Source organism: Eriocheir sinensis, chromosome 13 (genome assembly GCF_024679095.1).
Source record: "Eriocheir sinensis breed Jianghai 21 chromosome 13, ASM2467909v1, whole genome shotgun sequence".
Taxonomy (NCBI): Eukaryota; Metazoa; Arthropoda; class Malacostraca; order Decapoda; family Varunidae; genus Eriocheir; species Eriocheir sinensis.
In genome coordinates, this window is record NC_066521.1 from 19,489,610 (window position 1) to 19,517,516 (window position 27,907).

At 41.5% G+C, this 27,907-nt stretch overlaps 3 protein-coding genes across 5 annotated transcripts in view; 2 read left to right on the top strand and 1 right to left on the bottom strand.

Moving 5' to 3' along the window:
- Positions 1–13,931, top strand: part of LOC126998143 (uncharacterized) — a 24,117-nt gene extending 10,186 nt beyond the window's left edge. Inside the window, exons 3-7 of one of the 2 annotated variants that reach the window (XM_050859566.1) lie at positions 7,183–7,370; positions 10,261–10,377; positions 11,114–11,207; positions 11,717–12,034; positions 13,135–13,931. In XM_050859566.1, the coding sequence (XP_050715523.1) occupies positions 7,183–7,370; positions 10,261–10,377; positions 11,114–11,207; positions 11,717–12,034; positions 13,135–13,397 (980 nt within the window). In that variant the 3' untranslated portion in view covers positions 13,398–13,931. The remainder of the gene's footprint in view (positions 1–7,182; positions 7,371–10,260; positions 10,378–11,113; positions 11,208–11,716; positions 12,035–13,134) is intronic. The other variant, XM_050859567.1, reaches the window with a different exon arrangement.
- A 501-nt stretch (positions 13,932–14,432) lies between these two features.
- On the bottom strand, positions 14,433–16,988 carry LOC126998147 (uncharacterized). Its single transcript, XM_050859571.1, has 4 exons — positions 16,758–16,988; positions 16,247–16,340; positions 15,808–15,938; positions 14,433–14,772 (listed from the first exon to the last, which is right to left on the bottom strand). The coding sequence occupies exons 1-4, from the start codon at positions 16,881–16,883 to the stop codon at positions 14,533–14,535; spliced, it is 591 nt and encodes a 196-aa protein (XP_050715528.1). The 5' UTR covers positions 16,884–16,988; the 3' UTR covers positions 14,433–14,532.
- Positions 16,989–17,446: 458 nt separating this feature from the next.
- LOC126998149 (40S ribosomal protein S10-like) lies at positions 17,447–22,963 on the top strand. Of its 2 annotated transcripts, none has more exons than XM_050859575.1 (6): positions 17,447–17,521; positions 17,714–17,777; positions 21,132–21,223; positions 21,911–22,024; positions 22,184–22,354; positions 22,900–22,963. In XM_050859575.1, the coding sequence occupies exons 2-6, from the start codon at positions 17,726–17,728 to the stop codon at positions 22,936–22,938; spliced, it is 468 nt and encodes a 155-aa protein (XP_050715532.1). In that variant the 5' UTR covers positions 17,447–17,521; positions 17,714–17,725; the 3' UTR covers positions 22,939–22,963. The 2 variants fall into 2 exon arrangements, with proteins under 2 accessions (XP_050715532.1, XP_050715533.1); XM_050859576.1 differs by lacking the exon at positions 17,447–17,521 and adding an exon at positions 19,942–20,016 and having other exon boundaries at positions 17,727–17,777.
- Positions 22,964–27,907: the final 4,944 nt, after the last annotated feature.

The following is a 27,907-nucleotide window of genomic DNA, read 5'->3' on the forward strand; positions in this document are numbered from 1 at the left end:
GGGAATGATAGAGAGATAGTTCAGAGAGAGAGAGAGAGAGAGAGAGAGAGGGAGAGAGAGAGAGAGAGAGAGAGAGAGCCCAACGAGAAGGAAAGTCAGGAAGGGAGGAGGAGGAGGAAGAGGAGGAGGAAGAGGAGGAGGAGGAGGAGGAGGAGGAAGAAGATATGTGACGAGTTAGCTAGGAGGAAAGAGACAAATGGAGAAAATAACGAGAAGATGATGAAAGAGAGAGAGAGAGAGAGAGAGAGAGAGAGAGAGAGAGAGAGAGAGAGAGAGAGAGAGAGAGAGAGAGAGAGAGATCAGACCAGAGAGGCGTGAAATAAAACGAAATCAAGCAGCCATTGCAAGAGAGAGAGAGAGAGAGAGAGCGAAATAGAGCAAGAGTGAGAGAGAAAAAGAGACAGAGAGAGAACAAGTTACGAGTACTTTTGAAATCACCCACTCCTCCCCTCTCTCTCTCTCTCTCTCTCTCTCTCTCTCTCTCTCTCTTCCCCATGGAACACATCCACTCCATTACTCACCAACATCGGAAAACAATTTAAAAGAAAACTAAACTCTGAACTCAGCAAGACGGGAACGATGGACTGACTCTGCGGAGGAGGCAGCAATGGGAGCGATGGGGGGAGAAATAGGGAGATGGGAGGGAGGTTGAACAAGAACAGGAAGAAGGGAGAACAAGGGTAGGAACAGGAATGGAGTATAGAGGACAAGGGAAGGAAGGGAGGGAGGGTGAACGGGGGAGAACGGTTATGAAGAAGGGAGAAGGGAAGGAAAAAGGAAGATAGAACAGACAGAACGAAGAACAAGAGTGTGAACGAGACGGAAGGAAAGAGAACAAAGATAGGAACAGGAAGGAAAGAAGAGAGGAAGTACAAGGAAGGGAGAAGAATAGGAACAAGAAGGAAGGGAAGGAGGAAGAACCAAGAGAAGAGAACAGGAGGAAGGGAGAAGAACGTATACTACATAGGAACGAAACATAGGAAGCAGCAGAGAGGGAGGGATGGAAATAGAAAATAACAAGGGAGTGAAAAAACAAGGAAAAATGGGCGGGAGAAAGGAGGAAGGGATAACAAGGAGCAGCAGATAGGAAGAAGGAGGGAGAGTATTATGACGATAGGAAGGACAGAAGGAAGGAAGAAGAGAGGGAGAGAGGGAGAATAAGGAGGAGCGGATAGGAGGAAGGGAGAAAGATGGAGTCGTGCAAGAAAGTAAAGGGAGATAAGAAGGAAAGAAGGAAGGAGGGAAGGAAAAGAGGAGAAATAACGGAGGGAAAGAGATAAAGAGAAAAAGATGATGCGTAGGAAGTATAAGGATTGAAAAAGAAAGAGGGAAGAGAGGATTAGAGGATTAATGAAAGAAAGAAAGGGAGGGAGAACAAAGAGAAATGAGAAGGAGAAGGCGGAAAAGGAAGGAAGGAAGAAAGGGAAAAGAAGGAAGGAAGGAAGAAGAAGAAAGAGAGGATACAAGAAAAAGTACAAAAACACTAGAATAGCAAGAACAATAAAAAAAACCAGGCAAAAGTAAGAGGAGGAGGAGGAGGAGGAGAAGGAAGTGGAAAAGGAAGAAGAAGAAGAAGAAGAAAAAGAAGAAGAAGAAGAGGAAGAAGAAGACGAAGAAGAAGACAGACACACACACACACACACACACACACACACACACACACACACACACACACACACACTAAACAGGAGGAGGAGGTGTAGGAGTGTGTGTGTGTGTGTGTGTGTGTGTGTGTGTGTGTGTGTGTGTGTGTGTGAGGACATTACCTACTCCCCTCTCCTTTAATTTGCTTGGGGCGACAGGTAAGGTGAGGTGAGTGTCAGGATAGACGGGTAGATGCAGGTGAGAGGCGGCAGGACGTGATGGAGAGGGAGGGAGAGAGAGAGGGAAGGAGGGAGAGGGAGGGAGAGAGGAAGGGAGGGAGAGGGAGGGAGAGAGGGAGGGAGGGAGAGGGATAGAGAGGATGACAGAGCCTGATGAAGAGGAGGTGAGAGGGAATTATGAAACGAAGGAGGGGAGAGGAGGAGGAGGAGGAGGAGGAGGGGAAGTGAGGGAAGGGGTGTGATTCAGAGAGGTAGATAGATAGATAGAAAGAAGGGAGGGAAGGGGAGTGATTCAGAGAGAGAGAGAGAGAGAGAGAGAGAGAGACGGGGGGTAGAGATTTAATAAAAACTTGATCTGTATATCATTCTTTTTCCTTCCCTGGTCCCTCTTTTATTAATAACTTCCAAGGGTTTTCCGAGAGAGATGAATGGAAATACTGCAATAGCCGTGTGTGTGTAATGCCTTTGGATATTAAACAAAAGAAAAACAAAGGAAAAGAAAAGAAAACGAAAGAAAAACAAAAGAAAAACAAAGGAAAACAAAAGAAAAACAGGAGAAAAACAACAACAACGAAAGGAAAACAAAAGATAAATAAAAGATAAACTAAAGAAAAACAAGAAAAACAAGAGAAAAACAAAAGAGAAACAGATGAAAAACAAAACAAAAATGGAAAGCAAAAGAAAAACAAAAGAAAAACAAAAGAAAAACTAAAGATAAATAAAAGATAAACAAATGAAAAACAGGAAAACAAAACAAAAACAAAAGAAAAAAAAATTAAAAAAAGCACGGAGGACACACATGTTATTTAATATTTGTTTGGTATGAAATTAAAGAAAGATTGTTGTTATTTCTCTCTCTCTCTCTCTCTCTCTCTCTCTCTCTCTCTCTCTCTCTCTCTCTCTCTCTCTCTCTCTCTCTCTCTCTCTCTCTCTCTCTCTCTCTCTCTCTCTCTCTCTCTCTCTCTCTCTCTCTCTCTCTCTCTCTCTCTCTCTCTCTCTCTCTCTCTCTCTCTCTCTCTCTCTCTCCTTCTAATTTCTCTTCCCTTCTTTATCTTCCCTTCACTCCTCCTCTCTCGTCCTTTCCTTCCCCCTCCATTATCTTCTCTTCCCCTCTCTTTCCCTTCTTCTTATCCTCTTCTTTCTCTCTCCTCCTCCTTCTCCTCCTCCTCCTCCTCTTACCTTTATTACAGGTGCGGATAAATCTGAAGTTTGTGATTAAGCATAAATATTTGACGTGACTGTCTGGCTAAGAAAACTCGACTTAGCGGAGACTTAGCAACTTTGGTCCTAAACTCGGGAAACCAGACGTGTGTGTGTGTGTGTGTGTGTGTGTGTGTGTGTGTGTGTGTGTGTGTGTCCCCTCTTTGCATATTCAGGTCATTTTCTTCTTTGTATCTGAAACTTTTTTTTCGTTTTTTATAAATTTGGGAATGAAAGGGATTAGGGAAGGTCGTGGTTAGGTTGTTATTATCATTGTTATTGTTATTATTGTTATTATTATTATTATTATTATTATTATTATTATTATTATTATTATTATTATTATTATTATTATTATTATTATTTTCTTCCCTCCTTCCTTCCTCTCTTCCCAACACTCTTCATTCTTCTTCTTTTTCTTCTTCTTTTACCTCTCTCTCTCTCTCTCTCTCTCTCTCTCTCTCTCTCTCTCTCTCTCTCTCTCTCTCTCTCTCTCTGACACACACACACACACACACGTACGAGGATTTCAGGCTTAAGACTTTTATTTCTCTATTTTTCTCCCTTTTATCCAGTTTATTCTCTTTTATCCTTTATCTCTTTTAGCTATGGTCACCCCACTTTCTATATCTGTGTCAATCTCCCTTCTATTCTATCTATCTATATGTCTATCTATCTATCTATCTATTTCTGTCTGTCAATCTGGTCTTTCCTCTCCTTTTTGTCATTCCAAGTTTTCATTAAATACGTCAAATATTTACGTTCAGAATTAATTTGAAGGTTCACGACGAGTAGATATTTATTTTTATTTTTTATTTTTGGACACACGCATATTCCTATTTCTCTCTATATATGCTTTCGTCTATTTTATTAATACGTTGCGTTACGCTGCATGTGACATATAAAAAGTGATTCCAATACATATTTTTTTGAACGAGAGAGAGAGAGAGAGAGAGAGAGAGAGAGAGAGAGAGACGTAGGAGAAGTAGGAGAAGAAGAACAACAACAACAACAACAACAACAACAACAACAACAACAACAACAACAACAACAACAACAAAAACAACAACAAAAACAAGATATTAGGAAAGAAGAAGAAGAAGAGAGAGAAATGTTTATCCCAGAAACTCAATCCCCCCTCTGCATCTTGCTCGACGTGAAAGGGTTTGGCAAAAATACTTGTTGCCTTCTGCATGCGCAAGTTCAGAGGCCGGGGCGCCGTGGGTAACTTATGCCACTTACATTCCTAGACGTTGCGGGTCAGAGGCAAAGGGAAGAAAAAGGATAAATAAAACACGAAGGAAATGGAGAAGAAAACAAGATGAAGAAATGGAGTAATGAAGATAAAAACGAAAATAACAGGAACAGTATTTAGGATTTGCTTACGCTACGTTCCTAGACGTTGCGGGTTAGAAGGAAAAGGAAGAAAAAGGATAAATAAGAAACAGAAGGAAATGGAGAAGAAAACAAGATGAAGAAATGGAGTAATGAAGATGAAAACGAAAATAACAGGAACAGTATTGAGGATTTGCTTACGCCACTTATGTTCATAGATGTTGCGGGTTAGAAGCAAAGGGAAGAAAAAGGATAAATAAGAAACAGAAGGAAATGGAGAAGAAAACAAGATGAAGAAATGGAGTAATGAAGATAAAAACGAAAATAACAGGAACAGTATTGAGGATTTGCTTACGCCACTTATGTTCATAGACGTTGCGGGTCAGAGGCAAAGGGAAGAAAAAGGATAAATAAAACACAGAAGGAAATGGAGAAGAAAACAAGATGAAGAAATGGAGTAATGAAGATGAAAACGAAAATAACAGGAACAGTATTTAGGATTTGCTTACGCCACTTATGTTCCTAGACGTTGCGGGTCAGAGGGAAAGGGAAGAAAAAGGATAAATAAGAAACAGAAGGAAATGGAGAAGAAAACAAGATGAAGAAATGGAGTAATGAAGATAAAAACGAAAATAACAGGAACAGTATTTAGGATTTGCTTACGCTACTTATGTTCCTAGACGTTGCGGGTCAGAGGCAAAGGGAAGAAAAAGGTTAAATAAGAAACAGAAGGAAATGGAGAAGAAAACAAGATAAGGAAATGGAGTAATGAAGATGAAAACGAAAATAACAGGAACAGTATTTAGGATTTGCTTACGCTACTTATGTTCCTAGATGTTGCGGGTCAGAGGGAAAGGGAAGAAAAAGGTTAAATAAGAAACAGAAGGAAATGGAGAAGAAAACAAGATGAAGAAATGGAGTAATGAAGATGAAAACGAAAATAACAGGAACAGTACTTAGGATTTGCTTACGCCACTTATGTTCCTAGACGTTGCGGGTCAGAGGCAAAGGGAAGAAAAAGATTAAATAAAACAAAGAAAGGAATTGAGTCGAAAACAAGATAAGGAAATGGAGTAATGGAGATGGAAACCAAAATAACAGGAACAGTATTTAGGATTTGCTTACGCCACTTATGTTCATAGATGTTGCGGGTTAGAAGGAAAGGGAAGAAAAAGGTTAAATAAAACAAAGAAAGGAGCTGAGACGAAAACAAGATAAGGAAATGGAGTAGTGGAGATGGAAACAAAAATAACAGGAATAGTACTAAGGTTTTGCTCGTGCCACTGATGTTTCTAGACGTTGCGGGTCAGAGGAAAAGGGAAAAATATGATAAATAGAAATAAACAAGGAAAGGAAAAGGAATACTAAGATGAGGGGATGAAAAAAACGAAGAGAAAGATGAGAAATAACACAAGTAGAAGAGAGAGAGAGAGATGTATCGTAATTGACTTTTCATTTCGAGATTATCAATTTTAAGCTTACAATCTCTTTCTTTCTTTCTTTCTCTCTCTCTCTCTCTCTCTCTCTCTCTCTCTCTCTCTCTCTCTCTCTCTCTCTCTCTCTCTCTCTCTCTCTCTCTCTCTCTCTTATCCTGCCAAGAGGCGAACATTACTATAACTTCATCTTGGTTTTCCTTCCTTTATTTCTTCTTCCTCTTCCTTCCTTCCTTCCTTTCTTTCTTTCTTCCTTCCTTCCTTCCTTCCTTCCTTCCTTCCTTTCTTTCTTTCTTTCTTCCTTCCTTCCTTCCTTCTTTCTTTTCCTTCTTTCCTTCCTTCCTTCCTTTCCTTCCTCCCTTCCTTCCTTCCTGTATTCCTTCCTTCCCTCCTTTCTCATTTCATTCCTTCATATTTTTTTTCTCTATTTTATGTATTCTGACACATGCATGCACCTCTCTCTCTCTCTCTCTCTCTCTCTCTCTCTCTCTCTCTCTCTCTCTCTCTCTCTCTCTCTCCCTGGGGTCCATTTCTTCTTCCTGCCTCGCACATGCCTGCCGCTGAAAAGAGAGAGAGAGAGAGAGAGGTTTCTTTTATTTATTTGTCTGTTTTATTTCTTACCTCTCCATTCTCTCTCTCTCTCTCTCTCTCTCTCTCTCTCTCTCTTTATTGCATACTTTATTATCCTCCTGTCTCACTTCCTCTCTGCTGTCTGTCCTCCCCTTCTTCCCTCTTCCTCTTCATCTCCTCCTCCTCCTCCTCCTCCTCTTCCTTTTATTCTGGCTGTGTCTTGGTGTGTTTTGTGATCTCAAGAAGTTTTGTTGTGGGCAGTTTTATGGCGAGAAGTGGTTTGTGACTGGCTGGGATTTAGTGTGTATGTGTGTGTGTGTGTGTGTGTGTGTGTGTGTGTGTGTGTGTGTGTGTGTGTGTGTGTTGGTTGTGGTTATTATTATTGTTGTTGGTAATGATGCTACGATACTCTTATTAACTAACTATCTATCTATCTATCTATCTGACTGCCTGACTGACTGACTAACTAACTAACTAACTAACTAACTAACTACTACTACTACCACTGCTACTACCACTACTACTACTATCTACCTTTCAACCTACCTAACCAGCAAACTGTTCTCTTCCTCGTTCTCTTCTTATCTCTTTATCTTATCTACGTAACCTACTAGCTATCAAATTGTCTTATTTCTCATTTTCTCTTTGTCTCTTCCTCTCGTTATTTCTTAATCTTACGTATCTATATATCTACCAACCTTCCTAAACTACCTGTCATTTCTCTCTCTCCCTCTTCATCCACCTAACTACCACCACCACTACCACCACCACCATCAACACACCTACCACCAGCCTCACTCAAACTCCTCGATCTCTTCCAGGCTCAGCGCATCGCCTCCACCACAACCACAGGCACGGGCGTGGGTCCTGGGGCAAGGGCGGCTCCTGGGGCAAGGTCAGGCACTGTCCCACCTGCCCTTACTTCCTCAACACGACACGCGAGGTCACCACTCCCGAGGGCGTCCCGGCGAACCTGACCTGCGGCGTGAAGAACCTGTTTGATCGGAAGGTGAGGTGGTGATGGTGGTAGGTTAGGTTAGGTGATAGATAGATAGATAGAAGCGGACAGATAGAGATAAATATAAAGACTGATAGATTTTTTTTTTTTTTACAGAGAGAGACATAAATAGATTGATATAGATAGATAGAGATAGGGAGCTAGATATAGAAATGCAGACAGATAGAGAGATAAATATAAAGACTGATTGATAAAGATAGATAAATAGATTGATATAGACAGATAGACAGATAGATAGGTAGATAGATAAACAGACAGATAGATATTTAGTTAGTTACATGGGATCTTTTCCGTTTGGCGTACAGCGCTAAAATTAATTTTAATATAGATTTTCTTATGTATTTTTGTCCGTAGAATCCGAATATGACAACCGTTTTATGGAGAAACGAACAGTTTTTAAGTTATTTTCCGCCGCAGCCTCAAAATAGCTCGCAGAGGGCTTAGGGTCGGGGAGCATATTTAAACTACTCCAACCGAACTTTACGAACCCCCTAATAACCAGGGGGGCCGCCCCTCCCCCCCCCTCATGTATATGAGACTTATTTCACAGCACCAGAGGCGACGCGCTTTCGTAAACATTATCCCATATTTTCAAGAGTAAAAAAAAGTCCTTGAATTGGATTTTCAAAGCGTTTCCATGACTGCTGAAGGTTTGCAAACGGAAAAGATCCATAAATTGTATATAATACTGAATATTACGACTTTTTAAAGTTTGAATTCCTTCAGTAATAGATAGGAAGAAAATAACTTTAAAGGCAAATAACTCAAAAACTGTTAATTTCTCCAAAAAAATAATGTGATATTCTGATTCTACGGACAAAAATACATAGAAAAATCTATATTAAAATTACTTTTAGCGCTGTACGCCAAACGGAAAAGACCCGTTACATGGATGAATAGATATATAAATAGATAGACAGGTAGGTAAAAAGATAGATTTATAAATAAAGATAGATAAATAGCTGTGTAGGCTCAGTCTCTCTCTCTCTCTCTCTCTCTCTCTCTCTCTCTCTCTCTCTCTCTCTCTCTCTCTCTCCCCTTGTCCCAAATCTCTCTCTCAGCAACCTCCCCATGAAGGAAAAGTTTTCTCCGGGGGAAACTTTATCTCCTCCTCCTCCCTCCTCCTCCTCCTCCTCCTCCTCCTCCACATCTTTCAATTCAGTGTGGAATTTCTTAATTTTCCAGATATCTCTTTTGAGTGTGTTTGAAAAGGCATGGAAGGGTTCGAATGTCGATTTCTCTCTCTCTCTCTCTCTCTCTCTCTCTCTCTCTCTCTCTCTCTCTCTCTCTCTCTCTCTCTCTCTCTCTCTCTCTCTCTCTCTCTCTCTCTCTCTCTCTCTCTCTCTCTCTCTCTCTCTCTCTCTCTCTCAATATTAATACTTCCTCCCCTTCCTCCATTATTTTCTTCTTCTTCCATGTATTCCTTTCTTTCCCTTCCCTTACATTCCTTTCCATATCCCTCCTCTTTCTTTCTTCCTTATTCTTCTCCTTCCATTCTATCCTCTTCCGTCTATACCCTTTCCTTCTCTTCCTCTCCCTTCTTTTTCTCTTACTTCCTTTCCTTCCTTATTGCTGTTTTTCCTTCCCCTTTTATTCCTTCCTTTCCTATCCTTCATCTCTCATTTCTATATTATTACTTCCTTCCCTTCCTTTCTCTTTCTTTTTAATTTCTTACCTCCCCTTCCTCTCTCCCTTCACTTCCTTATTATGTTATTTCCTTGCATTCCTCTCTCTTCTCTTCCTCCTGCTTTCCTTATCACTACCGTCTCTCTCTATCCCTTCCCTTCCCTGCTCCTCCGTACCCCTCCCGTCCCTTCCCTTCCTTTGTCCTCCCCTCCACTCCCTTCCTGACCTCTCCCGTCCCTATCCCCTCCCCTTCCTTTGTCACCCCCTCCCCCCATTCAATATTTTTGCGCCTTGTAAAGCAAAAACTGCGCCAAAGCCAACTCCGGCGTAAGATTTAGCGTCCGCGCCACACACGGAAGAAAACTCGCGAAATTAAATGTAAATTCCCGACTCGAAAATATTAGAAGGGAATATAAAAGGAGGAGGAGGAGGAAAGTGGAAGGAAGAAAGAAGGAAGGAAGGAAAGAGAGGAAAAAAAAAAGGAAGGAGGAAGAAGGAAGGAGAAAGAAAAAAAAAGGAAGATTCGGCTGTGTTCCAAATCGGCTTCAGTTTAAAAGTCGGTCCGGAATTTTTGATACGAGAGAAAAAGAAAGAAAAAAAAGAAAGGCCGTGAGAATGGCGGAATTGCTAAGGATAATTATGTGGAAAGCTATTTTTTGCGTCGTATTTCTTAATGTTCTTAATTTTACGTGTGTGTGTGTTTCATATTTTATTGCTGTTAAGTGTTTCTCTCTCTCTCTCTCTCTCTCTCTCTCTCTCTCTCTCTCTCTCTCTCTCTCTCTCTCTCTCTCTCTCTCTCTCTCCTTTATCTTCCCCTCTTACGTCTTCTACCCTTTCCCCTCTCCTTTCATTATTTCCTTTTATCCTTCACCCCTTCTTTTATTATCCATCTATATCCTTTCCCCTTTATCCCTTCTCTCTTCCCTTCTTCGCTTACTCTTACCCCTCTTCCTGCCTCTACTTCTTTATCCTGTTCTTGTTCTTGTTCTTCTTGTCCTTAATGCTCTTGATCTTTTTGACTTTGTTCTTCTTCTTCATTTCCTTCGTGTGACCTTATCTCGCTTTCAATCACCTTTACGCTTCCTCCTTTCCTTCCTTCCTCTACTTCTTTATCCTGTTCTTTTTCTTCTTCTTCTTCTTGTCCTTAATGCTCTTGATCTTTTTGTCTTTATTCTTCTTCTTTCCCTTCGTGTGACCTTTACCTCGCTTTCAATCGCCTTTACGCTTCCTCTCTCGCTTGTCTTCCCTTCGTCAGGTGTCATGGATCAGAAGACGTGACCTGCATGTCCTCACGGCCGGGAGCTACACTTACACATCAGACAGCCGCTTCAGGGCCCTCCACCTCGTCGGCTCACCCTTCTGGACGCTGCAGGTAAGTGATTGAAAGGTTAGATTGCCCTGTGACACCTGCCAGGAAGCTCCAATATGATTTCCCGCTTTCCGCCCTTCCTCCTCCCTGTCAATCCTCGTCCTTGCCTTCCTATGCTTGCTTGCTTCCTCGTATTCCCAGAAGCTTCCGCCTCGATCCTACATCAACTATTTTTAAAGGCCAAACAGGAGATCAGTCGGGTTCTAATGAGTGTTTTTCAAGGTTTATGGTACAGAGGAAGGGTCAGACTACCACCAGGGTCAGAAAAGTACCCCATGGAAATGCCTCAAACTCCTATGAGAGCTTTGTTAAACATGTGAGCTTGGGCGCCGAAATATTTAAAGGTCATGTGCTTAAATATTTCGATGCCCTAGCACACACATTTGACAAGGCTTTCGTAGGAGTTGTGGTCATTTCCAGGGGTAGTTAGTTTTATGACCCTGGTGGTAGTTTGACCCTTCATCTAGCGCCGAAATGTTTAAAGGTCATATGCTTAAACATTTCAACGTCAAAGCACACAAATCTGACTAGGCTTTCGAAGGAGTTGTGGTCATTTCCAGGGATAGTTTTATGACCCTGGTGGTAGTTTGACATTTCATCTATAAACCATGAGCGTGAAAAACTCAAGAGATGCCGATCAAACTTCTCTTCAGACCTTGGAAATAAGTGACGCAAGAGATGTAAGCGACCGAGAAGACCGTCTTGCGTATTTCTATCCCATTTTCTTTTTCCTTTCAAGGTGGACTCGCCTCGCGCCCACGATTCCGGTGTGTATGAGTGTCAGGTGTCCATGCAGCCCAAGATATCCAGGCGGTTCTTTCTCTTCGTCGTGAGTAAGTAGTAGTGGTAGAAGTAGTAATAGCAGTAGTAGTAGTAGTAGAAGTAGTGGCAGTTGTGTAGTGACCCACCAAATACGGAAGGCCTCCCAAACTCTGTCAGCGCGGGGGGAGTTACCTCTTAGGCCGACTGGTTGAGGAGTGTCTTTCCCATCTCTCTGGTTGCGGGTTCGATCCCCGACGCCGGTAAAACTCTTTCCGGATCTGGATTAATTTCTCGTGGGTTTCGTGTCCCGCCGAGGTCGTTTGGAAGTATGGTAAAATGGAAAATTCAGTGACATTACAGTAGCTAGTAGTTTTAGCATAGAAGAAATAAACGTTTAAATTCAAGGTGGATTCAACTTTCTCGTGTGCCTAAAAGCGATTTGGATATATATAGGAGGTGGTGGTGGTGGAAAGATTTCGAAGGACCAAAGGCGAAGGGCGTGTCTCAATAATACAGAGAGAGAGAGAGAGAGAGAGAGACCCAACCAGAGCGCCTTTCCATCCATCTATCCCTCACACAGTTCCAAGCGCTGAAATCCACGGCACAAGACAGGTATACATGAAGACTGGAAGCGACATCAACATCACCTGCCTCGTTAGCGGACACCTGCGGGACTCGCCTATCACCTGGTACCACGCCCCCCTCCCCGTGCCCCCGGAGAAGCCAGCTGTGAGGGAGATACGGACAGGGGGGCGGGGCGGTGTGCAGCTGGTGACGGACAAGCATGCGGGCACCAGCTGGCTCTTGGTCAAACACGCCACTTGGAGGGATGCTGGGAACTATACGTGTGCCCCTCGCCATGCCCGCCCCGCCTCTGTAGCGATTCATGTGGTGGATGGTGAGTACTGGTCAACGTTACCAGATTATCGTACTCAGGGCCGCGTATTTACCGGTTTCTGAGCCATAGCTATTGCCAAAAAATAATTAACCATTTTAACGATAACTATATATGAAGGCAGTTATTGGGGTTGAGGAGGCAGTTTTGGGGTCGGACATCGGCAAACATAGGAGGCTGAGTACGACAATCTGGCAACGTTGGTACTGGTGTGGTGATTTACATAGATTTACATAGACACTCAGACCACAAAAGAGGGGGTGTAGAGGGGTGTTGTTATTCTTTCAAGATGGGAGTTTCAACACCAGAGAGAGGTATTAGAGGGTGTTGTTAGTGCTGATCTTTCATAGAGTAATCTAGATGCCTATCCATTAGATTCTGACCCTCTTTTAGCTACTCTACCCCATCAACTATTTGCTATCTATATACTCCATCACTATTTATATACTCTAACGATATGATATGCTCTTAACTATTTGGGATTTTTTTTATATTTTATCTTTATTTTGCCCTTGAGCTGCATACCTTCTTTACTGTAAAAAAAAGGTGTCTGACCCAATATGGAAGTTCTTTTTTTGATAGTCTAGTTCTCTCTCACACAGGAACTCTCTCTCTCTCTCTCTCTCTCTCTCTCTCTCTCTCTTAAAACTTCCTCCCCTTCCTCCATTCTTTTCTTTTTCGATTTATTCCTCTCTTTCTCGTTCGTACCTTTACTTTCCCTTTCCCTTACGTTCCTCTTTTTTTCCCCTTCCATCCTCTTCTATTTCCATCCTATCCCCTTCTTGTAGGTCCTAAATTCTCCTTCAGACCATTAAAAAGCAGCACATAAACGACCTGTTGACTATATAGGCGTCTCCCTCGTTCATACCCATACTTGCCCTTTCCCTTACCGATATCCTTTTTTTCCCCTTCCATACTCTTCTAGTTCCATCCTATCCCCTTCTTGTAGGTCCTAGATTCTCCTTCAGCCCATTAAAAAGCAACAAATAAAGGGCCTGTTGACTATATACCGTTGATGAGGTTTCAGGTCCCGGTCCGCCGCCGTAGCATATATAACATAGCGTATAGGCGTCTCTCTCACTCTACATTCGCCTCCTTTTCAGAAGAGTCCCCTGCCGCTATGCAACACGACTCCAGCAGTGCAGCCAGTCCCTTCCTGCCCTCCTGCCTACTGCTACTGCTTCTGCTGGTACTACACTGGACTACAACCCTCAACACCACCACCATTAGCACTAAGCAGGCATGGCAGTATTCAGAAAGGGTAGTGGTGTGGGTATTCCTGTCTCCTCTCCTCCTCCTCCTCCTTCTTTCCTCTTCCTCATGTCACCAGCAAGAGCCATTAGTAGGTCAGCTCCATAAACTTTAGCATAGCATTTTTTCAGATTAATTTTATACTTGTTTGTGTATGCTTAATGGTTAGATACATATACCATACATAGGCTACTTGTGGAAGAGTCAACCGCCCACCAAATAAGGCTGTGATATGTTCAATTGATGAGTAAATTAAGCCCCAGAATGTTGGTTTCCCTGTAAAAGTTAGCATTGGAAAATTAGACAAAACACTTGACTCTTTTGCACAAGTATGTATGTATGGTATGACTTCTTGATGTGAATGTTGTACTTCTGTGATGGAGGGAATGTTATAATGACGCTGATGTACAGGAACAGGCGAGATATTTTAATTCATGTTTCCTGTGTCTGATCATGTGCATTTAGTTAATTTTGCCACTGTAATTTTGTATATAATAGCTGTGTTTTCCCACCTGTCTGACTTTGCTCATGTGTGACAGAGGGAATGGAGGAGGTAGGGAAAGGTCTTTGTTCTGCTCACATAGGAAGAAGCACAAGGTTAAGCTGCTAAACATCTTTGGGTGCTCTGTATAAGTAAAGTCCAACCCCTTAGAGCCAACACCTCCTGCACTATGGCACCAAACAATTACTGTGATGAAAGACTTATAAGAGAAGGTCACTGTCTCAGAGTACAGGCCATGGCTCCCTACTTGCACCCACATCAATGCTAGGTAAGAGAGACAAAGGTGTAAGGAGACTGCCCACCTAACTCCACATCGCTCATTTTAACCCGGTAGCAGCGAAGGACCAAAGTTGTGGCTTTACAGTGTAACAGCGACGGGCCAAATTTTTGCCATATAAACCCCCCCAAATAGATGATGCATAAACTAACCACAAATGTGTTGATATATATTATGAAGTAGTTTGTGTGAGTGATGATTTTTTCTCATTTTTCTCACTTAGAGGGGCCTTTAAGAAACATGATCCCCTCAGCTACCGTGATAAGAGGTACCACCATGAAAATCTGCTTGTGCTGCCATAGACTGAGGCTGACCATGAGAAACAAGGTGATGAGGCTATGAGAGAAACAACAGGGTATATATCATTCAAATACATTTAAATAAGCATATAAATTTTCAACAAGATAAAGTGTGTTACATCTAAATGTGGAGAACAGGTGAATTGGGTGCATAATGAGGGTGTTGGTGTCCTCATATGTCTGTGTCCTCTGTCTGCTGCAAAAGGGCAGTGACAGGATTCGCTTTAAGACTGACCTTGGCAAACTCCGCCAGTCCAGCCAAGCGCTCAGTGTCCGTCAGAATGTTATGTGATAGTCCCTGAGGGCTGTCGTTGGCCTCCCCTAGCAGAGTATCAAAGTACGAGTCCTCCAGGTTCACTGTTCCCACGCCTTCCATGGGCTCGGATGATGGCAAATCTATCTTCACCACAGCCTGAGAAAAAGGGAAATGGAAGCATGTTAGGAGTGATGAAATGACGAAGTAGATTTTTCCGCTGTCAGTCACTGTCTGAAAGTAGGGGATGATGTGGTGAGGCTGAGGTGAGGCGAGGCATGTTCCTTGTTCTCATGGTAATCTGGTGCTTTGGGGTGTGGGAAGGAAGTGAGGTGAAGGGGATGCTGTTCTACACTTATATGTGATGCCATGGGAGGATGTGATAGAGCGAAGTGAGGTGATATGAAGGAGGCACTGTTTTGCTACTACAAGGAGGAGGAGGAGAAGGAGCAGGTAGGTAAGTAAGGAAGGTTCGGCAGGTAGCTAGATAAGGTTTGTATGATGTCTTGGAAGGGATGTGATGAGGTGATACAGGTGCTCTTTTTTACTACTATCTATCTGGTGTCCCAAAGTGTAGATGGGAGAAGAAACTGTGGGGTGTGGGTGAATATTTGGCTTTTCATTTTATACACAAGTTCACGCCTCTTATACAACTGCTTGTCATCCTGGATTAGTGGCCTCAGGACCCTGGTCAAGTCTTATGGTCTGAGTGGACTAGCTTGATGGTTGCTTAGTCTCCTATTCTTCTAATTGTGGAGGAACGCTGCTCTCTGTGTCATCGCTGTTATATGGCCAATTTTCATAAGCTGAGGTTCATTAAGTTGACCATATGTTAATGAATACGACTTATTTTGCTGCTGCGGTTGTTTAAAATAGAAATCAGGAAATACATACAGCAACAAAACAATATATATCTGCTATGTCTCTCTTTACCCATAGGCTGACTGTTGTTTGTGGAAAGCGTATATGTATTTGTTAATCAATAATAATATGGAAGAGGAAGAGAATATTAAGTTAGTATCACACTGGCAAGTTTTCTTCTGACAATATGAAGTTGAGAATGCAGCCCAGGTGAAGGACAACTTTATGCAGGTGCTACAATAAAAAGTTCATACCACAGAGGAGTATTTTCCTGTGACAATTTTAAGTTAACTATGTGGCAAGGAGGAAGGAGAAAGTCAATATATACAATACCGCTGTGTTTTTCTTGAGCCTCATGGTTTTGCCGAGGACCTTGGTGAGGTACTGCGGGTATTCCTTCCTCCTCTTGGTGACGGCAATGACTGTGGCCTCGTGTCGCACCTTGGCGTCCTCCAGAGCCTCTTCTGCACGCCAAGCCAAAGAAGAGTGTGTCAGGGAAGTTTGAAGTAAGAAATGATAGGGAAAAAGCCAGCAATCATGGGTACAAAAAAAAGTTTTATACGTGATGGAAAGGTATTGATTGTTATTATTTATTTTTACAGTATACAGGAAGCAGTTCAAGGGAAAAAAAAAAAGATAAAAAAAGCATGCTAATCACTGCTCCTAAACCGAATAGTTGTATATGAACCTAATAGTTATTTATATGAATTAGAGATAACGAGGATATTTTTATGAAAGATAAATGTTATGGGGCAATCATTAAAGGCCTTACCATCAGCATCTGTGCTTTCTGTCACAGTTGGTTTGGTGCCTGCATACAGCGACTCAATCATCGGCATCATCTCCCTCAACACATTACTGAATTCCTGAAACACAAAGACCATAACATAATATCATATCGTAAGCAGTAGTCAATTTTACTCTTATACACACTTGCTGAAAAAAAGTATATAGTGTGGATAACAATAAAATCAAGGCTAATAACAGGCAAAACAGAGCAAAATAACCAAGGAACTGTAGCAAGTAGATCTTATAATTAAACTGGAGAGAGAGAGAGAGAGAGAGAGAGAGAGAGAGGCCCTCCACTCCAGCAAACTCTAAAAACCTCGGTGACTCATTTTCATATATAAGTTCAGAGCTCGTATTTCAACATTTTCTCTCCTATTTTTTAACCCCTCCCTCTAACAACCAGCAGAGTAAAGGTCAAACAAGTAAGTAGCTAAATGAGGTGAGCACAATAGATATATAACAACAGAATCAATACAAAAAAAGGAAATTCGTACGTTCATATATTCCTTGTGAAGTCTTGTCTTATCCTCCTCGTCCCAGTCCTGCTCATTTATCAGCCTTCCTATCACCTCCTGGGTCTTCTGCTCCACGACGTCCGAGAATTCAGGGTTATCTGCCATCAGGTAAATAATATAGAGGTCAGAAAGTCAACGCAAAGAAGCACAGGAGGTAAAATAACAGGATAAGTAGTGAGAGGCGTTTGAACAAGGGCAGGAAGGCGCTAGAGTTTGTTTACAAGTGACGTCATCAAAAGGGCTACGAGGATAAATATAAATAGAAATAGAGGAAAGATGGTCTAATTAATGATTTATATATATTTTAAAGTATCTGAGTAAACGTAAAATATGTCTGTTCTTTTATTAGGATACCGACTGTTTGTTCCTGGGAAAGAGAGCATCAAGATGGTAGGCCTAACTGTTTTCTGCAGCTAAATCTATATTCTGATACAAAAATGCCTACGTCAAATCATCTGTAATATTAAAACACACACTAATAAACATAGATAGATAACAGAAGGAAAATATTAAGTATGTAAAGAAAAAAAATACACCATTGTTTTCTGAAGCTAAATATACATTCTGGCACAATTTTACACACAAAAAACATCCATAACATTAAAACACGCACTAAAAACCATATATCAACAGTAGAAAGCAAATATTAAAAGCGTAACAAGAAAACAAGAAAGTGTGCGCATCCCGAGTCTCCTCTGTCCATTGTTGTCCCTCGGCGGCCCTTCCTCCTCGCCTCCCGCACAGTAAGCACGTCCGTCCTTCTTATCCGCCGCCATCCCTCACCTCCTCTCCTCTATTCCCTCATCATGGCGGCCTTATTACACCTTTGGCCTTTGAGAGTTGATATACATGTGCTAAGTAACGGTGTGGCGGCGGTGAGGTGAGTAATTAACGCCCAAAACCAAGGTGGTGATGGAGGTGTTTGACTTTTCCAGCACGGCGCCAACATGTTGATGCCCAAGGCGAACCGCGTGGTCATCTACGAGCACCTCTTCAAGGGTGAGTGTTCCTGTTCACTTGTATTAATAGGCGCTTCTGAATTATAAGTATTACCTTTCCCTGGTTTAAGTATTTAGTAGATTGTTTCTCGCACGTTATGATTACTTAGTCTGGGTCGGGCTTCATTTTTTACATCATTAATATTCTTGCTTAGTGTTCATGCTAAGTGTCGTGTTTATGGACACTCCGGAGATTACTATTTTTCCTGATTTAGTGCAGATTTTTATCTTATATCCCACGGTGGGACGCATGTTCTGTCCTGGCTCCCCGTCAGCAGTACTGTGTTAAGGTGATTGCCCTCAAGTGACCAATTGCTTCCTTAATGACCATCAAAGCTCCTGGAAAACTCCGTAATAAATACTGTTACACATGTAGTGACTGACCCGCCAGATGTGGAAGGCCGCCCAAACTCAATCGGTGAAATGGTACACCTGTTTGGTTAAGGAGTGGGTTTCCCGTCTCGCCGGTCGCGGGTTCAATCCCCGGCGCCGGTAAAACCCTTTTTGGGTTTGGATTGATTTTCGTGTTTTCGTGGAACATGGATGTTGTGTGAAGTGGAATTCAGGCAATATACATTCACCTGGTGTTCAGGTGGTACAAATTATGGTTAAGATTCGTTTTAGGTCCGTGCCAGTATCTCATAATCTACTTTATGAAACATCATTATCTCCATGTATCTTTTCTACAAACCTTCAACAGTCATGGAAATGCTTTGAAAATCCAATTCTAGGACTTTTTTTTACTCTTGAAAATAGGAGATAATGTTTATGAAAGCGCGTCGCCTCCTCTGGCGACGGCCGCAGCGACGCTGCAGCCGGTGTTGCGAGAAATACCTCGAATAAGCCACATATACATGTGGGGGTGTCCAGGGGGGCGCAGCCCCCCCGTTAGTGGTCGTAAAGTTCGGTTGGAGTAGTTTAAATATGCTCCCCGACCCTAAACCCTCTGCGAGCTATTTTACGGCTGCAACGTCGCCGTGGCCGTTGCCAGAGGAGGCGACGCACTTTTTTAAACATTATCCCCAATTTTCAAGATTTAAAAAAAAAGTCCTTGAATTGGATTTTCAAAGCGTTTCCATGACTATTGAAGGTTTGTAGAAAAGATATATGAAGAGATAGTGAAGTTTCATAAACTAGATTATGAGATACTGGCACGGACCTAAAACGAATCTTTACCCAAATAATATGGGTGAATAATGATGGTTGTAAGCGAGATAAGGTTGTATTAATATAACCAGTCAATTTAAAGGTATTATTCTAGATAGGGCCCAACTCACAGCCACAAATGCCTTGGTGCTCTATGAAGGGCGAAGTGTCCATACAACTCCTTGCCGTATTGCTTTGCTGTCAGAAATCACTCCATCTTGTGATATTTTTTTCGTAAATTATTACGTCAGTCGAGCAGTCGCAACCGCCATGGCTGTGCCCACGGTGGCGGTCCAGCCGGTGTTGCGAGAAATACACCCTCGCAGAAGTAAGTTACATATGTGGGTGGGGGTCGGGGGGGGGCCCTGCCCCCCGTTAGCTGTTAGGTCGTAAAGCTTAGTTTGAGTAGTTTAAATATGAGCCCCCCCACCCAAAACCCCTGATTTCCTACCCATCCCCCAAGTTGAACCTCTCTGCGAGCTATTTTGCGGCTGTGGCGCAGCATGTCGAAATCAGTATCGTTAATATAACAAATTTTTACCAATTATTATAATAATAATAATTTATTTTATTGTCTTGTAAATCCGTATTTATATTAGGGTAAGTGACGACGTCGGTGGTCGATGCTGCGAGAAATATCTCCTTACTGAAATTAGTCGCCCTGCTGTCCACTATGTATGCGTGTGGGGGAATACACAGCAGGAAAACATTTATTTGCTTGATTGTGTTCTAGTTGATCCACTTGTAATCTTTGAGTGGTGCAGTGAGTGAAATATAAAAACAGTAAGCAATTAAGTTGAAGCTCAGCGAGTTTTTTTACAACTGCGGCTGCAGGTTGAAAAATCTTTTTTTTGTGATTTAATGATTTGCGACAAAGTTGGAGTAATTCATAGCACCGAAAACTACCAGAAAAACAAAGTCTCGTCCACCAGTGTGAGTTGGGTCCTAATCTGGACATTTACCAATTTAAATAGATAAGACCATAACTACAAGGGTTATAAGAATCCTATCTCACACAGAAGCCACCTAGCTGGGGTTACTCCAACCTCTGTCATGAGGCAGACACCATACCTACTGAGTCACCTTTTCCCCAGGTGAATGCAAGAATATTATTTATATAGAGCACCAGGGTCTATGGACTTTTATAGAAATTTTGTTAAGAGTGGTTATTTTTTGAGCAGTGCATGGGCTTGGTGTAGGTTTACTTCAATTTGTTTAAAAGGTATTAATTTAAGGTTTTTAGTGAAGGCTTTTCAACGTGTTCGCTGCTCTGTGTGGTGGAACACAGTAGGGGGCCAAGAGTAAAAGTTTTCCAATGGTCGCTGGATCAGGCCTTCTCCTGTACTGGCATTACCCAGGAATACGACATGTTAGTGTAGAAATTCATCGCTTGTGGAGGTAGGGTAGTATGTGGTAATATCTATAACTTCACCTGCCTATAGTGTAAAAAAATTCTGGTAAATTTTAATGTTATTGATTAATCTGCTAAATATTCCCTGCAGAAATCATTCCATTCCATAATCCCCCCTTCCATTCTTCCCCCAAATAAAGTTTTTGGATAAAATATGCAAACAAGTAGATAAAAGTTGCCAGAAGAAATGCAGCTATGTCCTCGCAGGATGCTGAAACTAGGTATCTAAGCCCTGAAGTCAATGGCTAAACTGCCATATTGACAGTGGCGCATTGCAAATTGAATCACTAGTATATTGTAAATAATCAAAAGTTTTACCAAATCTAACTGGGGATGCCCTTCCTTGGCCCCTTCTTATTTCAATCCAGCCAAATCTAACATTACATTATATTAGGAGCAAGGAGGCTTCACTCCCCTTTAACCCATCCCCATTTAGCCATTTCTTGGTTTTAAAGATGAATCGTGCTGTGCGATGGTTGTAAAGCTAGTTAAATACCCGTTTGATGGAGAATTCTTCATCATTAATCCATTGAAAATACTTTCCTTATTTAAGTCTCGTTTTGTTATAAAATATTGATTGTTCCTGTCTAGTGTCCACTCCAACCATCTTGGGACACTTAGTAGTGGGAGGGGCACTAGGAATACTCAAAGAAATTGTGGGGTAAAAGCACACATTGCACTCATGTAGTCTAGACTGGTTTTCTCCCTCACCTTAGAGTACCGGAGGATCCACAGAGAACCTCACTGTGCTCCTACAGTCTTCTCTATCTCCCCTCTCACATGATCTTCCCTTTCCAGAGGGTGTTATGGTGGCAGAGCGTGATCTTTTCCTGCCCAAGCATCCTGAGCTGGAAAAGATCCCCAACCTGCATGTAATCAAGGCCCTCCAGGTGAGTCAGTCAGCATGTTGAACAGAAGTCATGATAAAACTAAAATATAACACTGAATACAATGAATTATATTTCTTTGGGCTTCATCTGGCTTGGATAAATTATCCAAGCCAGATGTTCCTGTCTGCACTGTCCCTTGTGTCCAAAGAATAACAGATCACAACACTAATTGATTGTTTTGTAATGCCAGGCATGATTTGTTTGGATGGTAATAATTTAAGGTTGACAGTGAAGGCTTTTCAACGTGTTCGCTGCTCTGTGCGGTGAAACACAGTAGGGGGCCAAGATTAACAGTTTTCCAATGGTCGCTGGATCAGGCATTCTCCTGTACTGGCATTACCCAGGAATACGACATGTCAATATAGAAATTCATGTCAATATAGGAATCCAGTTTAGGACCAATTCTGCACAATGTAATTGCATCAATCTGAGGTTACTGACTCAGATTGTCCTCCCCCAAGCAAACTGAAAAATCCCTATACCTTTAGTAGTGCTAGGCTTTTATCTTAGATGTGAAGCAGTCTGGTTTTGTTAATGAATGCATTCCTATTGCTTACCTAGGTGTAAGGTTGTGTGATAGTCATTAGATACATTATTAGTATTTATTACCATTTGACATTACAACTGAGCCAGCACAACAGGTTCTAACCCTAATGTGAAGTGTTGGGTCTCTGTCCCTCACCACAGAGCCTGAAGTCTAGGGGTTATGTGGAGCAGAACTTTGCCTGGCGTCACTACTACTGGCGCCTCACCAACGAGGGCATCCAGTACCTGCGTGATTACCTCCACCTGCCTGCTGAGGTGAGGATTAAAGGTGTCTTGTATATGTCTCCTGAGATAAAGAAGTAATGACATACTTACAAAGCAAAACAAGATCACTTTTTCCTCTTTTGACCCCTGTAATGTTTTGTATCACTACCTCATTCTCTCCATCCCTCACTCCACATGCCTCCATTCCAGATTGTGCCAGCCACCCTGAAGAAGCCCACCAGACCCGAGGGAAGGCCACGACCCATGCACACCAGGCCCGAGGGTCCCCGAGGCGAAGGCTCCAGGGATGCCTACCGCCGCGCCCCATCTGGCATGGACAAGACTGGCGACGCTGGTGCCGGCGCCTCTACAGTGGAGTTCGTGAGTATCAGTAGTATTGCTATTATTTATTTTAACTTTCTTTGTGATAAAAGGCATAGTTCCAGTGCCATGATTATATATCCCCAACTGATTATGATAAAAGGTGAAGAAATAATTGTGTCTGACTTATTATTTTCTTATTAGCTTCGATATCTGAAAAATCTTGCATATTAGTGGAAGAACTGTCAGGCATTCTCAGATAGTAGTAGAGGGGAGAGTATAGAACATAGTAGCAGCAGAAGAAATAATGATTGATGATATTGAATTTATTGCCTTGTGTAATTTATACAGAAGGCAATACTGTAGGTTTTCACTGAAGGCTTTTCAACGTGTCTGCTGTTTTGTGCAGCAAGACACAGTAGGGGGCCAAGATTAATAGTCTTCCATTGGTCGTCGGATCGGGCATTCTCCTGATCTGGCATTACCCAGGAATACGACATTTTATAGAACCGAGGATCAAACTTACCAGATTTATCTATTTATTAATGATAGTCTTTCCATCATAATAACTAATAATCCATTTCTCCATTTCTTTCCTTTTCCAGCGTGGCGGGTTTGGTCGGGGTTCCAAGAGGCCTCAGTAAGGTGTAAATAAAGAGAAAAATAGTCTGGTGTGGCTCTTCCTTAGCCTTTGGTGGGGATGGGGTTTGTCTTTATTTAGTAATTTCTATTTTTGCTACATTAAAGGTAAGAAATTTCCTGACAATTGTGATACCTATATTTGTACATGATGTTTTTGATATTTGCTCTACAATGATATGAAATGTACTCAACTCCTCACCTTTTTTTTTTCAGGTCATCTGGCAGTCAATTGGATGAAGGCACGTGAATTTAATGGTGAGTATTTGTGATGCAAGTCCTGTCGTACCTATTTATATGCATCTGATTCCCTGTCCCTCATGAATATTGTCTCCCTCTCAGCATGTCAAATCCTTCGCCAGCCAATTCACCATTACTCATCTACTCTTGATACATTGCACTGGTGGTCTCCCCTTGACTCCCTCCCTCATACTCTACTCAAAATACAAATTCTAATCACATGTCTAAACCATCTCAAAGTACTATATTTCACCCATTCAACCACTCCATAACCCACTTCCTTTGATGCTACACCCATATCAAAACTCACTTATTTTCATTACCTTTTTTATCCCATCCTTACACACCACATGCACCTTTTCTATCTTGGGTCAGTCACTTGCTCTCTTGGCCTGTGCCTTGGGTCGTCTCGGTTGGCGTTTTGTCATATGGGCGACCTTAGGGGCTTCTTCGGCTGACCCAGAGAAAGGTCAGCCTCATAGTACCACCCAGGCCCCCTTGCTTGTGTGGCCTCCACTGGCTGCGACAAAACATTATGACCCACTGAGGTCAAAATGTTTACAAAGTGTTGAAATGTTTGCCCTTTGCTTTTGATTAATGCTAAGATTAAAAGTGAAATACTGAACATAAAAAAAGTGTCAGTGTAGTATTGGTATTTGTAGTATAGCCTTTGTATTGTGACCATTTACCTGATGAACATATTTCCTTTTGTTTTCAGATTTGGGTGATATAAAGCTCTTGGATGCTGGTAGTGCTGCCTTCTTTTGACTAAACTAGGTAATTATTGCTTCGTATTTGTTATTATTGTAGAAACGTAAGATTTGTTTTGGGGTCTTGAATACATAGCTATTTTTTATGCATAACAGGAATTCCAGTTCAGCTCCTTGTGGCTAATTGGCCAGCGTTATGCGAGAGTAACTGTAGTGCCTGCTTTGTTTACTTTCTCTGCCCTGGCAGCGATAGTGACGGGAACTACTACATTATACTTGTCTCAGTGTGCAGCTATGGTGATGGGTAGCGGTGAAAGTGGCAATATGAAGCTTCGAGAAGATTTTTATTTGAGGCAGTTTATATGATCATTGAACTCATGGAAGATAATTATAGGAAAGCTAATAAAAAGTCATGGAAGATATGGAAAAAGTAGTTAGTAATAGGACATTGCATAAACTGTTATTAATCTTGACATTGAATAATAGCTCAAGATATTTTTTAAGCATCAGTCATACATTTTCTATATTCTCAACAGAAATGATGACCTCAAGGGAAACTGCTCAACCTCAGGAGATACTGGTGAGTAGCAGGTGGTTGTGTGTGGTTTCTGTACATACTGTCTTTAAGTTTTCAAATAGATAAATAGCTGTCAAATTTATTGTTAAAAATAATGTATAAATACTTTAAAACCATATTCTTAAGTCTCATAAGGTACAATTATAAGTAAGCTTTATATATTTTGTTTTTTTAATTAGCTACCTCTGAAAAGAACTACTGCTGACTGTTGGATTTAGATTTTTGTTCCTGATCAAGGGAGTTCAAGATAATGAAAGTTGACTGAAGGTTTTGTTACACTTTCTAACATTATTATTAGCTGACAATGAGCAATGCAACACAAGACAGATAAAGAGGAGTTTGTCTCTTTGCTCTGGTGTTTGCAGGTGCTAGAGTAAGGTGTGAGGTTGGTTGTGGACTGATCCATTAACCGTTGGCTGTCCATCTCGCCTTAACAGACATAGATTCCTCATTATGTAGCACTTATTTTATCATCCAATAGAATTCTTTCAGTGAATGATTTATATTGAAACAGGTATTGAAACTTCCTAATCATTCTTACTGTTTTTTGTCATGCAGGTGTGCCGTGCGAGGGTCATCCGGCTCCTCTTGATTGTTAGTCCTCCAGGTAAGGATGTGGTCAGGTTTTTAGGTGTGTGTGCTATTTAAATGATGATACTTGATAGGGACAAATGATACCTGATTATTCTTCCTTTGGGAATCTCTCTGATGGACTCTGATTATACCAGCTTTATGAATGCTTAAACTGAATACTAATCTTTAATAACTTTACCCAGCATAGATTCAAGAGCGAAGAAGATGGAAACTGATGCCTAGTGAACCTTTGTGATGTCCCACACTGCCCATTTAGCCACCTGAAGTACATGTAAGTGACATAAGTAACTGCTAATGTGACTGATTTGACCATACTTGAGAATGGCAACTGACTGATAGGTTTTCTGTAAAGGGATGAAGTTTTAAATCTGAAGGTTTTTGAAGATACCACAGCGCACTGAACACATCATCACAGTATTAAGCTAGTTTAGGTTAGGTTACACAGACTGAGAGGATGATTCTTTTACAGGTTATGGAAAAGATGAGCAGACTGATGGTGAGCTGTGGAACTAATGGAGTCAGCTAATAGGGTGAGTTGATATCGATATTTTTTTGTTGCTTTCCCATATTATGATGAAATTGTCGTATCTGTTTATGGTTATGTCTGAAACCCTTGATGCTTACTAGGGCGAACTGAAAACCCTGAGTAATGAAGCCTGGGTAGAAGAGAATTGTGTAGGTGCTGACATGTTGTGTTCTCCCTTTTGCAGATACGGTGTGGCCGAGTCATCTGGTTCCCCTTCATCGTTAGTCCTTCAGGTAAGGATATGGCCAGGTATTTAGGTGTTGAGGTGCATTTCAGTATTTACAATGATGATACTTGATAGGGACAAATGATACCTGATTATTTTGTCTTTTGGGAATCTCTCTGATGGACACTCCTATTAAGCAACTCCATGAATGTAACAATTGTGAATTCTAATCTTCAATAACTTTACTCAGTACAGATACAAGGACAAGTTGTTAAGTGATGCCTGTGAGATGTCTTACACTGGCTGTCCACCTGAAGTAAATGTAAGTAAAATTAGTAACTGATGCTGTGATTTGTCTGGCCAACCTAATTGAACCTATGCATAGTTTTGAGAATATTGACCGATACATTTTCTGTGAAGGGATGTTTATTTGTTTAGGTCTGTGTGATGAAATTGTCGTATCTGTTTATGGTTATTGTCTGATACCTTTGATGCTCACTAGGGCGAACTGAGAACCCTGAGTAATGAACAGGGATTGGGAAGAGAACTATAATTGTTGATGGTGTTTTTTTGTCTTGCAGATGAGCTGTATTTGGGCCATCAGGTTCCTCTTGATCACTAGTCCTACAGGTAAGAGTATGACCAGGTATTTAGGTGTGCTTTAATACTTATAATGATGATACTTGATAGGGACAAATGATACCTGATTATTTTGTCTTTGGGAATCTAATACCTTTAATTATATTGGCTGTATAAATGCCCCTTAACCGACTTTTGTAGGCACCCAAAACTTCTTGGGCTCGACTTGTAATACAGCCGATAGTCTGACTGGCCCAGTGGCTGAATTGCTACAATTTATTCCTTACCTCTCTCTGACTGTCCATGATGAAACTGTCGTATCTGTTTATGGTTATTGTCTGATAACTTGATGCTCACTAGGGCGAACTGAGAACCCTGAGTTATGAATGGGAATTGTGAAGAGATCTGCAGTTGCTGATAGTGTATTTTGTTTTACAGGTGTGCTGTGCATAGGTCATCTGGTTCTGCATGATCATCAGTTTTACAGGTAAGGATGTGGACAGGTATTTAGGTTTACTTGAATACTTACAATGATGATACTTGATAGGGACAAATGATACCTGATTATTTTTCCTTTGGGAATCTCTCTGATGGACTGAATTATACCAGTTTTATGAATACATCAACTGCAAATGCTAATTTATAACAACTAACCAGCACAGGTACAAGAACTGAGACAATGGGATCTGGTGCCTGGGTGATATCCTACACTGGCTGTCACAACACGCACAAAACCTGTCCATTTGTCCACCTGGAGTACATGTAAGTGCCTGGTGATGTGATTTGTTTAACCACCCATGGAGAATATTGTGAAATCATTTTATGTTAAGGGATGATAGTTTACATCTGAAGGTTTTTGAAGATAACCCACAGCGCACTGAACACATTATGAACAGTGTGACATGGTTAAGAGTGATGTAGTCTTGAGAGAGTGGTTGCTTTTTTCTTGCAGGGGTGGAGAGGATGTGCTGAAGTCTGACTTCAGGCTAGGTGGCTGAGTAACGAACACATCAGGCTGGTCAGGGTGAGTAGATGACTTATTCTTTATCTTGCTTTCCGTCCGTGATGAAATTGTCGTATCTGTTTATGGTTATTGTCTGATATCCTTGATGCTCACTAGGGCGAACTGAGAACCCTGAGTTATGAATGGGAATTGTGAAGAGATCTGCAGTTGCTGATAGTGTTTTTTGTTTTACAGGTGTGCTGTGCGTAGGTCATTTGGTTCTGCATGATCATCAGTTTACAGGTAAGGATGTGGCCAGGTATTTAGGTTTACTTGAATATTTACAATGATGATACTTGATAGGGACAAATGATACCTGATTATTTTTCCTTTGGGAATCTCTCTGATGGACTGAATTATACCAGTTTTATGAATACATCAACTGCAAATGCTAATTTATAACAACTAACCAGCACAGGTACAAGAACTGAGATAATGGGATCTGGTGCCTGGGTGATATCCTACACTGGCTGTCACAACACACAAAACCTGTCCATTTGTCCACCTGGAGTACATGTAAGTGCCTGGTGATGTGAAATGTTTAACCACCCATGGAGAATATTGTGAAATCATTTTATG

What these genes read in the sequence shown, in the direction of transcription:
- LOC126998149 (XM_050859575.1), top strand. Translation starts at nt 17,726, where the DNA reads ATGTTGATGCCCAAGGCGAACCGCGTGGTCATCTACGAGCACCTCTTC. An exon ending in ATGTAATCAAGGCCCTCCAG is followed by an intron (nt 21,224 to 21,910) that starts GTGAGTCAGTCA and finishes CCCTCACCACAG; the next exon opens with AGCCTGAAGTCTAGGGGTTA. An exon ending in GCGCCTCTACAGTGGAGTTC is followed by an intron (nt 22,355 to 22,899) that starts GTGAGTATCAGT and finishes TTCCTTTTCCAG; the next exon opens with CGTGGCGGGTTTGGTCGGGG.
- LOC126998147 (XM_050859571.1), bottom strand. Translation starts at nt 16,883, where the DNA reads ATGGCAGATAACCCTGAATTCTCGGACGTCGTGGAGCAGAAGACCCAG. An exon ending in TTCACAAGGAATATATGAAC is followed by an intron (nt 16,341 to 16,757) that starts GTACGAATTTCC and finishes TTTGTGTTTCAG; the next exon opens with GAATTCAGTAATGTGTTGAG. An exon ending in GGCTCAAGAAAAACACAGCG is followed by an intron (nt 14,773 to 15,807) that starts GTATTGTATATA and finishes CCTTTTTCTCAG; the next exon opens with GCTGTGGTGAAGATAGATTT.